Genomic DNA, 12,128 nt, shown 5'->3' on the forward strand with positions numbered 1-12,128 from the left:
AAGCTGTACGCCAGCTCCTTCGGCCAATAAAGCGAGATGAGCGAAGCAACCCCAGAGTTGGTCACGACTGGCCCTAATGGTCAGGGGCCCCTTTACCTTTAAGATCTGCTAGGTTTGATCCACTTGTCAGTCCAGTTGGCTTGTGGAATTGGAGCACCACCTTCGTGTTACGCAGCAAAATAACTCGAGCCACTCCTGTGTATATAACCTGCCAGTAGGGTAGATTAGATGCTAAGGACAAGTTTCTTGTATCTTGAATCATTCCATATATTAGGGCTGGAGTCAGGTGTAGGTCAGAAACAAAACAATCAATTACCCGAGGCCAGGGAAGTTAATTATTTATTCCAGGAAACAAACCACAGCTCAGCCCTTGTGGTCTCAGCAACTCTTTCTAAGAGGTCTTCCCTGATGAAGCAGTTGCGAGGACTGAAGGTCTACCCAGTACTCACTAGAATTCCTCCTCTACAGGGTTTTCCCCACACAATCTTATGCTGCGTCTGTGCACAACCATCCTATTCTCTGCCCGTTTCAATTCTCTGAACATTCGAGGAGACCAGAGAGAAGGGGAGCTGGTCACAGCAGGAGGGGGAGACTCCCTGGATTCTTCAGCAGTCTCCCTCTTTGTTGTCTGTCTCTATTCCTCTCCAGACCCCGCTTCTGCCTCTGAACTCTGCTCTTCCACAGCCTCTTCCTGCTCACCAAACCCTGATACCTCTTCAGCTGGCTCTGAGTCTTCTTCCCCTGGGGGGTTCCCCAGCTGGTGTTACCTACTGCTCCTGTGTATCCAGCCAGTCCATGACAGTGTAGAAGGAGGAGTTTGGCTTCTTCTGCTTCTGTTAGGAACACAGAAAGCTGCCTTATACTGAGTCAGATGCGGGTGGCGCTGTGGTCTAAACCACTGAGCCTCTTGGGCTTGCTGATCAGAAGGTTAGTGGTTTGAATCCACGCGATGGGATGAGCTCCTGTTCCTCTGTCCCAGCTCCTGCCAACCTAGCAGTTTGAAAACACACCAGTGCAAGTAGATAAATAGGTACCGCTGCGGTGGGAAGGTAAATGGCATTTTTGTGCACTCTGGCTTCCATCATGGTGTTCTGTTGTGCCAGAAGTGGTTTAGGCATGCTGACCACATGACCCAGAAAGAAGTCTGTGGAAAAACGCTGGCTTCCTTGGCCTGAAAGAGAGATGAGCGCCGCAACCCCATATTCGCCTTTGATTGGACTTAACTGTCTAGGGGTCCTTTACCTTTACCTTTACCATACTGAGTCAGAGCATTAGTCCATATAGCTCAGTTTCGTCTACACTGACCAACAGTGGCATTCCAGAGATTTGGGCAGGAGTCTTTCCTAGCGCTTCCTGGAGATGCCAAAATTTGAAACTGGGGGCTTTTGCATGCAAAGGCAGATGTTCTATCACTGAGACACAGGCTCTTCCTCGATTACCCCTGGATGACAAGCGCACCAGAGAAAAACTCGCTCTTCATTAAAACAGTTAAAAATAAAGGAATCCTATCCTCCTTTGGGACGCGGGTGGTGCTGTGGGTTAAACCACTGATCCTAGGACTTGCCGATCAGAAGGTTGGCGGTTCAAATCCCCGCAACAGGGTGAGCTCCCGTTGCTCGGTCCCTGCTCCTTCCAACCTAGCAGTTCGAAAGCACGTCAAAGTGCAAGTAGATAAATAGGTACCGCTCCGGCGGGAAGGTAAACGGCGTTTCCGTGCGCTCCTCTGGTTCGCCAGAAGCGGCTTAGTCATGCTGGCCACATGACCTGGAAGCTGTACGCCGGCTCACTTGGCCAATAAAGCGAGATGAGCGCTGCAACCCCAGAGTCGGACACGACTGGACCTAATGGTCAGGGGTCCCTTTACCTTTTTATCCTCCTTTATGTTTAATTACTTTATGCCGCTTAAAAAAAAAAATCATTTAAAGGAGGGTGCTTAACAGTTAACAAAGGGGACCAAAGAAAAACTTTCTGATTTCATTTATTAATTGAATTTATATACCGCCCTATACCTGGAAGTCTCAGGGCGGTTCATAGAACAAGATCAACATAAAAACCGCAATATATATAATCAAAATAAAAACAGCAACCCAATAACACCCCCCTCAAAAAAAGAGCCACATTTTAAAAGGGCATAGAATGTCAATCAGATCAACCAAAGGCCTGGTTAAAAAGGAATGTTTTTGCCTGGCTCCTAAAGGTGTATAATGAAGGCGCCAGGCAAACTTCCCTGGGGAGAGCATTCCACAGATGGGGAGCCACTGCAGAGAAGACCCTGTTCTTGTGTTGCCACCCTCTGGACCTCTCGAGGAGGAGGCACACGAAGGAGGGCCTCAGAAGATGATGTCAGGGTAGGTGATGGAAGAGGGAGAGTCGAAATCCATTTATAACAGTATCGCTTTCTTCTTTCCACGGCAGAGTGCAAACAAACGGAAGTTGCTGATATCATCTTCGTAGTGCACGGTTCGAGAGGCGTTACAGAATTGCAGTTCCAGGCGGTTCTGCAGCTCATGGAAGCCATCGTGAACGACACGGTGATGGGAAAAGACAACGTTCAGTTTGGGGCCATTGTCTACGGCACTGTCCCCGAAGAGCAATTCCCGCTGGCTCAGTATTCCACAAAAAATCAGGTCAGAGAAGCCATTTCTAAGCTAAGGCCTCTGGGACAGTCCGCCTTTACAGCGAGGGCTCTGAATTTCGCGAGGCAGAGGTTTGACGCAGCCTACGGTGGCCGGGCCTCATCCCTTGGCGTCACACGGATCATTGTGCTTATCACTGATGAGCCCACCGCACCGACCGATGGGCGCCATCTTCTATCAGCCGTGCAGGCTTTGAGGCAAGAAGGCATCCGGGTCATTGCTATTGGCATAGATGGCGCCAGCAGAACAGAACTCGAAGAGATTGTTGGCGACAAGGGAAGGTGGTTTTACACTTCAAGTTATAGCGCACTGGGGAGATTACATGAGAACATCACTAGTGAAATATGTGACGGATCAAAGCCAGGTAACTGGAATCCTCGAAATGAACTTTATTCAAAACTATTTTATTTATAATAATTTTCTTATTGGATTTTCTCTCTCTCTCTCTCTCTCTCTATATATATATATATCAATACATAACAAACTTATCTTTCCCCGACTTCCCAACCTATTTTCCAAGGCGTTTTAATTTCTCCCCCTCTGCTGCACATTGCATTCTGTTTCTTATATCAACTCATCAATACTGTATTCTCTAATTCCTTTTGTTGCCCATATTTCAAATCCTGCCCGAAAAGGGCGTCCATCAATCAGCATTAGATTCTCTTATTTTGGCTGTTAACTTTGCCAATTCTGCAGAGCCCTGTTGTTACATACATAAACAACTTAATCGTCTGTTTTGGAACTTCTCTACCTATAATCCCCAAAAGGAAAGCTTTCTTTTTTACTTTTTTCTTTTTTTGTATAATTACTTTGAACATCTTCTTTATCTCATTATATATCATTTCCCCAAAAGCCCTCGCTTTCTTGCAGGTCCACCACATATGAAAAAGGGTGCTATCTACCTGTTTGCCTTTCCAGCAATTATTCACAACCTTCTTATACATTTTGACTAATTTGTTAGGAGTTAAATACCACCTTTACATCATTTTCATATAATTTTCTTCTGGAGTGCAACATGCAGTGTGTGCACAACTATTTTATTATTAATAGCATGTCGGTTACCTTGCTGTAAAGTGTGTTTGAACGTACTTCTGTGTTCTGTTGTTATTATTTTCAATATTTATTAGTCACATTACTAATAGAAATACTAGAAACATAAGCAATCAATACCTGAGGAAACCTCAAAAACCTCAGGAACAGCAAGTGAATGGGGGAATTTAGGTGATGCTGCAGGAATAATAATAATAATAATAATAATAATATTTGTGTATATGCCACCCATCTGACTGGGTTGCCCAGCCACTCTGGGCAGCTCCCCACAAAAATTAATAAAAACCCAATACAGTTTTACCTTGGAAGACGAATGGAATCCGTTTTGGAAGTCCGTTCAACTTCCAAAACATTTGAAAACAAAATTGTGGCTTCTAATTGGCTGTAGAAAGCTCCTTCAGCCAATCAGAAGCCACAGAAGCCCCATTGGATATTCAGGTTCCAAAAGAACATTTGCAAACTGGAACAATCAATTTTGGGTTTGTGGCGTTTGGGAGCCGAAATGTTCTAGGGCGTTCAACAACCAAGGTACGACTGTACAGTGGTACCTCAGGTTACAGACACTTCAGGTTACAGACTCCACTAACCCAGAAATAGTACCTCAGGTTAAGAACTTTGCTTCAGGATGAGAACAGAAATTGTGCTCCGGCAGCGCGGCAGAAGCGGGGAGGCCCCATTAGCTAAAGTGCTGCTTCAGCTTAAGAACAGTTTCAGGTTAAGAACAGACCTCCGGAACGAATTAAGTACTTAACCAGAGGTACCACTGTACTTCTGCAGTTGCTTGCTTCTGTTTCCTACAGATGGCAGTCTATTCTCAGTCTTGAAGAGCTGACTCTGAAAACTAGCTCCTTAGCCAAATTAAGAAGAGCTCATGTGCGACTGGAAAACGAGTGATTATTATATATTTTATATATATCAGTAAGAGAAAGAAAGTGGAATGAAATGTGGCTTGGGTACAAACTCAGCTTACAAGGACAACTGTCTCATGATAGCTAGGTTATGCAGGCTGAGTTCATCTGCACAGAACACAAGTTTAAGGTTTGTTCACTTACTTCTCAATTAGGAATCCTAAATGCCTTTTGAGAGAGTGGCAAGTACAGTGGTACCTCAGAAGTCAAATGGAATCCTTTCCGGAAGTCCATTCAACTTCCAAAACGTTCGGGAACCAAGGCGCGTCTTCCGATTGGCTGAAGGAAGCTCCAGCAGCCAATCCAAAGCCGCAGAAGCCACATCGGACATTTGGGTTCCAAAGAACGTTCACAAACCAGAACACACTTCTGGGTTTGTGGCATTTGGGAGCCAAAGCGTTCGATTTGCAAGGCGTTTAGGATCCAAGGTGTGACTCTACAAGGTAAGCGTGCCCCCGACACCTGATTTCCACAATCCCACCCTCCTTTTTCGAGCGGAAAAGATCACTTAAGTTGGAAGTTACAGGCGTACACACGTTGGTTAAACGCAGTCCACCCCAAATCACATGATACTTTTAATGTATAGTGAGAGGGTTTGAATGTGTGAACCAGCCCTTAGAAGGTGCGCCATGATGATAAACAAGTCCTAAACCCCCAAAGAGTTTCACGTTGCTCCCTAGTCAAGCTTTGATAGTTCAACGAATTTCTCTTGGGATAAAAGTAATAACTAACTTAATAAGCCTATAGCTTCTAAAGACATGAGGCTAACCAATTTCTTGTGATTTTCTGATTTCTGACGCCTGTTTACTGAGGATAAAAACTAAAAGCAGGACAAGGAGATTAAATGAAAGGTCAACACATCAAAAATTTCAGTCTGAGTCTAACCATGACTTTAGCACAGCATAGACTCATTTCTCACAAGCAAATTGGGTTTTTCTCCCCTCTGCAGCTTGTGGCACCGAAGAGGCCGACCTTGTCTTTTTGATTGACAGTTCCGCAAGCATATCGCCAAAGAATTTCTCTACAATGAAGACATTTATGAAGGAAATCGTAGACAGCTTCATCATCGCTCAGGACAAAGTCCGGATTGGGGTGGCCCAGTACAGCAAAAATCCCCAGAAAGAATTTTATCTCAACGAGTTTGACACCGACGTTGCTATCAAGGAGAAAATTGACAACATCACCCAGTTAAAAGCCAGCACCTACACTGGCAAGGGCTTGAGGTTTGTCAAGAGCTTTTTCGAACCCATCAACGGAGGCCGTAAAAACAAAGATGTCCTGCAGTCGCTAATTGTCATCACCGATGGGAAGTCCAATGACTCTGTGGACGAGGCGGCTGCTGCCCTGAGAAACGACGGGATCCACATTTTTGCTATAGGAATAGGGACAACCAATTCTTTTGAGTTGGTTCGAATCGCTGGCGATGCTCGAAGAGTGTTTGTGGTGCAGAACTTTGAAGTGTTGCAAACCATTGAAAGGAAAATTGTCAAAGAGGTCTGCAAACCTGGAGACCTGCCTAGGCGGGGTAAGTTTTCAGCAATTTTGTGTGTGTGTGTGTTTTATGTATACCGTAGTTTTTGCTCTATAAGACTCACGTTTTCCCTCCTAAAAAGTAAGGGGAAATGTGGGTGCGTCTTATGGAGCCAATGCAGGCTGCGCAGCTATCCCAGAAGCCAGAACAGCAAGAGGGATTGCTGCTTTCGCTGTGCAGCGATCCCTCTTGTTGTTCTGGCTTCTGAGATTCAGAATATTTTTTTTCTTGTTTTCCTCCTCCAAAAACTGGGTGCGTCTTATGGTCTGGTGCATCTTATAGAGCGAAAAATACGGTACTTTCTTTCTAGCACAGGAATGTTGGCCATTATTCACCATTAACAGCAGTGCTGGATTATCAAATAGGCAGAGCAGGCACCTGCCTTTTGGGTTCCCATGACAACGGGGCCTAACTTTCCTCACAGTTGTTGTGGGATTTGAATGAGGGGGGGGGGAGGACTATGTATTGAGCTCCTTGAAGAACAAGGTGGGATATAAACGTATAAATAAATAAGTTGCAAGTAGACATGTGTACAAATTCTGCCCGGACGTGGCCATGTTCCTCACAGGAGTGACTTCTGAAACAGTTTCGGTAGATTAAAATTGGGATAGCAGAATCAGGCTTCAACCCCATGTTTGCTGTGCGGGATGACAATCTGAGCTTATCTAGATCAAGGGAAGTAATAGTGCCACTGTATTCTGCTCTGGTCAGACCTCACCTGGAGTACTGTGTCCAGTTCTGGGCACCACAATTCAAGAAGGACACTGACAAACTGGAACGTGTCCAGAGGAGGGCAACCAAAATGGTCAAAGGCTTGGAAACGATGCCTTATGAGGAACGGCTAAGGGAGCTGGGCATGTTTAGCCTGGAGAAGAGGAGGTTAAGGGGTGATATGATAGCCATGTTCAAATATATAAAAGGATGTCACATAGAGGAGGGAGAAAGGTTGTTTTCTGCTGCTCCAGAGAAGCGGACACGGAGCAATGGATCCAAACGACAAGAAAGAAGAGTCCACCTAAACATTAGGAAGAACTTCCTGACAGTAAGAGCTGTTCGACAGTGGAATTTGCTGCCAAGGAGTGTGGTGGAGTCTCCTTTCTTTGGAGGTCTTTAAGCAGAGGCTTGACAACCATATGTCAGGAGTGCTCTGATGGTGTTTCTTGCTTGGCAGGGGGTTGGACTCGATGGCCCTTGTGGTCTCTTCCAACTCTATGATTCTATGATTCTATGAGCTTCCTATTTCTGTTCAGAGAATGATGACAGCTCAAATCAGGCCGATTTATGTCTGGTGTGCAAAGAAAGGGATGGAAGAAATGACCCAAGCCATTGATAAAACAGGTTTTGAATCTGCAGGAGTTTCAGAAAGAAGCTGGGCAGTTCTTCGGTTAGGAATCTTTCCCTCTCTTTAACCTGAAAGATGTTTGGCTGGAACCTTGGAGCCATGATGAATACAGCCTGTCGCAAGCAAAACGTTTCTAAGCATTTGTACAGTCCAGATGTTTGAGAAACAGATGTGCAGAAAGAAGCCGCGAAGCCTTAACTGGCCTGGGGACTAAGGACCTGCTAAAAAGGAATTGCAGAATGGTTCCACAGCCCCTCTTAGCGGTCTGCATATTATCACTGTCATTTTTAATACTTGGATTTCTTTCCAATCCTTTACCGTAAGATCCCACAGTGGGTTACAACAAAATAAAAATAGAAAAGTAATATCAGGGTCACAGGGGATGGTTTCTGCCCAACTTTTTGGGGGGGCTGGGGGGGCTGGGTATGCATGCGTGACGTCACGAGGCAGAAGGAGGTCTGGCGGTGTTCCACTCTATTCCCCAAACCCAAATCAAATCCCTTCAGCACTGGCTCTCTGGGGCAGTTGAGGGTAAGGCAGCCTTTCTTGCTAACAGTGGTTCAGGCTGTTAGCCTAGATGGGCCTTTGACCCAACAAAGTTGGGCTGTTCCTTGTTCTTATCTATCCTTATGTAGCTTGGAATTAGCAAGTACCCAGACTTTCCTGTCTAAATAAATACTCATAGGGTTCTTATGGGACTGAGGAAGACGCAGGTGAATGGTCTGAGTAGAGTATGGCTTTATTATAGGTAAAGGTAAAGGACCCCTGGACGGTTAAGGCCAGTCAAAGGCGATTATGGGGTTGCGGCGCTCATCTCTCTTTCAGGCCAAGGGAGCTGGAGTTTGTCCGCAGACAACTTTCCAAGTCATGTGGCCAGCATGATTAAACCGCTTCTGGCGCAACGGGACACCGTGACAGAAACCAGAGCACACAAAAACACTGTTTACATTCCCGCCTCAGCAGTACCTTTTTATCCACTTGCGCTGGCATGCTTTCGAACTGCTTGGTTGGCAGGAGCTGGGACAAAGCAACGGGAGCTCACCCCGTTGTGTGGATTCGAACTGCCGACCTTCCGATCAGCAAGCCCAAGAGGCTCAGTGGTTTAGACCACAGCGCCACCCACTCCCTCTAGCTTTTATAACTATATTAGTATCAAAATAGTATATTGACTCAATATATTGTCGTTTGACTGACTTATCTGGTCTAGTTTGTGGAGAGTGAGAGTGAGAGTGAGAGTGAGAGTGAGAGTGAGAGTGAGAGAGTGAGAGAGAGACTCTGAATCTTAAATAAAACCTGGGCTGAAACTTTTCTAGATTCCACTATTTTCGAACTGGTAGGAAAACATAGAGATGGAATCTAGACAAATATAAAAACTGTTCTGAAAATGCTTTTCCAAAAAGCGTTTTTAAAAAATACGTTGAATTTTCCATAAGGCTCATCATCGCCATCTACTGTCACATTGTATATTGCACGTAAAACACACTTAAAACATTTTATTTGCAGCTGCATAGCTGAGTCCAGAGTGGACTTTTAAACATTATAACACCCAGTGCTATTTTTCTAGAAAAAGAGGTTGCAGAGTTCACCACAAACACCTCCATTGTTTTCTAATACAGTGGAACCTTGGTTCTCGAACGCCTTAGTACTTGAACATTTCGGCTCCTGAACGTCGAAAACCTGGAAGTAAGTGTTCTGGTTTTCAAACATTTTTCGGAAGCCAAACATCTGATGCGGCTGTCGGCAATTGTTTCCGGGGCGCCTGCGCCAGTCGGAAGCCATGCCTTGGTTTTTGAACATTTCGGACTTCCAGAACGGATTACGTTCAAGAACCAAGGTACCATTGTAATGGCAACGGTGCCCACCTGAGAGGCGCTCAGTTCCTGCTGAAAAAAAGCCCTGACATAACCAATATGATTTCATTTTTTTTGAGGGGGCGGCGGCAGAATTGGTACTGCAAGTGGGTGGCAAACATTTTCTTTGAAGAAAAATGTGTGAAATGGCCAAGGATGGGTTAATTCCCGTTCCACAAAGAAGGCAACTCAAAGCCAAAACTACAGCAATTCAATCTGGTCTTTGACATTCTGCTCCAGTGGCCCAGAGAGTCTCATTTCATCTAGAGGCTAATAACTTCCTTCCAGGCCTAAGTTTGTAGTTAGAAGAAGTGCTGAAGCAGCGGCAGCCAGAGATCTAATCTTGAACTTGTTTCTTTGGAGCAGAGCTAGTCCGATTGCATCTGATTACTTTTGGTACGACAAGGACTGTAAATGCTTCTCACACTCTCTCTCTCTTCTGGTCTCCTTCGACAGAAGATTCCTACACAACCACAATTTTATTGTTCTCCCCTGCCCTTCCAAATTAAAACACAATTCTATGTTCCGGTCAGAGTGGCCATTTAACGTATCATGAAATAGGAGGGATGTACACAGATCCAGTTTGGGGAAGGAATACTTGATACGGCCTTTAAACAGCAGCCTTGTCTTGTGCTCCTGAGATATACAGAATGGGATCTTTCCTTTGCAAATAAGGAATGCAAGGATACCAGGATAAACAACCAGACCAAAAATGAAGCATTCAAAGCTCTATTTCCTAACCAAACGTTGCAGCAAGGATATTTGCTCTCTCTGATGGAGTTACCCAGGAAAAGTGGAATTATTCTGCATAGCAGAATTAACCCTAATCCACCCGTGCCCCAAAGATGGTGGGTAGTCACACATAGGGTTGTTGCCCGTCTTTATAAAAATATGATGGTCCTTTTTAGGGGGAGAAAAGTGTCCCCTGCCCTGTTTAGACCGCAAACAAGACCTATCCAAGCTCCTCCTCCTCTTCAAATTGCCCGGGCAGAGGCTGGGTCCAGTGCGACGAGGCAAGCAAGAGCCTGAGTGTGAGTTTGTGCGGGCAGAGGGGGCGCTATGAGGAGGGGAGCTGAGAGCGAGAGTTATCACAATATGAGAGCAGAGGGTGGGGTGGGGCCGGGAGAAGTTTGAGGGAGTTTTTGCGTGGGCAGAGGGTGGGTCACAGAGAGCGAGAGAGGTGGGGTTGCAGTTTCTGCAGAGAAACCAGAGTTTTGAATCAGCTTTTAGTACCCATAGACCAAATTCATCTAAAAAAATAAGAATAAGGCCTAATTTAACCCTAAAGTTTGGAGAAGGTGTGATAAAACATTTGTGAGGGAAAACAAGATTTCAAAATTGCTAGCACTGTTTCTACCTTTAAAAATCTAAATAATTGTGGGAAAATAGCTGAGGCTCCAATACTTTGGCCACCTCATGAGAAGAGAAAAGACCCTGATGTTGGGAAAGACTGAGGGCACAAGGAGAAGGGGACAACAGAGGACAAGATGCTACTAACATGAGTTTGACCAAACTGTGGGAGGCAGTGGAATACAGGAGTGCCTGGCATGCTCTGGTCCATGGGGTCACGAAGAGTCGGACACGAATAAACGACTCAACAACAAAGTGTGACAATAGTCTTTTATGTGGCATTTTATTCTAATGTGTTGAAACATTGACAGAATTATGCTTCATTTAAGCACATGGATGAGCTCAGCAGCTGAAATGTTCAGTAATGCATTATAGTTTTAGCATTATAAGTTAACACCTCAGAAGAGAATTGAGCAGGGATAGGGATAACTTTTGCCCAGGTGGGGACGACGACGGGTGGGTCAGAGAGCAAGAGGGGCGGTTTGCACCACCCTGGTGGACAGTGGGGAGAAAGGGAGTTTTTGTGCAGAGAGAGGTGGGTAGATCAGAGATGAAGACTCTGACTCAAATTTTAAAGCAAGCTCCTGCAGATGCTCCATTGCTCCGTATGATCCGTGCTGCCACAAAAGAGAGAGATAAATTACAGCTGTATTGAAAATGTCACCACCAAGAAACATGATGCACGCACAGCTTGGCCTGGTTCACTATGTGGACTTTGTAAGCGTTAGATGTTGCTCTAGGCAAGCATGGGTTTTGTTTCGTTAAGGATCTGGAAACTGAACCAGTACGTGCAGCAGAGTCTTTTGTTTTGTTTTGATCCATGCTGGAGCCCACAACTGGTGGATCTGTGCAGAAAGCCAACACAGTCACTGTTATGTACTGAAGTTCTCACCCTGGGCCAGCAGGGGGATACTGTAGATAGTTTTCACTCAGGTCCACATATGCAAATAAGGGATTGAAAGTGATGTTCAGTGATTGGATAGTTACAGAAAATGGTTACTGTTGCATTGTAGTGGAGCTCTGTATAAACAGGCTGGCTGAACCCTTCAGTTCAGTTCTGTTCTGGCCTGTGAATAAACAAGAGCTGTTTGAAGAATCGCTGTGTCGTCTGATATGCTCACCCACAACTTAACAGTTACAGATGGTGAAGAACATCTCATTGAAGGCGGATCTACACTTGTCATTTATAACATTAAAAATGGGTTATTAAAACGTGACACCAGAGGGCGCTGCAGAGCAATGGAAAGCTGCTATTCAGTGTTCCAAACACTATGCAATATGATGTTCTATAAGATCAGCACAGATCCAGCCTGATACTACTTTGGCAGTAGTATCGGCACTAGATTTTCTGTTCCTTTATTTCATTTATATCCCAGCTTAGGAGCTCAAGGTGGCACGTGTGGTCCTCTCCCCCTCCTCATTTAACCTCCACAACAGCCCTGCGAGGAAGGTCAGGCTGAG

The 12,128-nt window shown here is 45.2% G+C and overlaps 1 protein-coding gene across 1 annotated transcript in view; it reads left to right on the forward strand.

Annotated features, from left to right (window-relative positions):
- Positions 1 to 12,128, forward strand: part of LOC310690351 (collagen alpha-4(VI) chain-like) — a 95,717-nt gene that overhangs the window by 26,771 nt on the left and 56,818 nt on the right. The window contains exons 10-11 of the mRNA XM_083469110.1: positions 2,416 to 3,000; positions 5,544 to 6,119. Coding sequence (XP_083325236.1) covers positions 2,416 to 3,000; positions 5,544 to 6,119 — 1,161 coding nt within the window. The remainder of the gene's footprint in view (positions 1 to 2,415; positions 3,001 to 5,543; positions 6,120 to 12,128) is intronic.

This window comes from Podarcis liolepis (genome assembly GCF_965112155.1).
Source record: "Podarcis liolepis genome assembly, chromosome: 12".
In the NCBI taxonomy this organism is placed as follows: domain Eukaryota; kingdom Metazoa; phylum Chordata; class Lepidosauria; order Squamata; family Lacertidae; genus Podarcis; species Podarcis liolepis.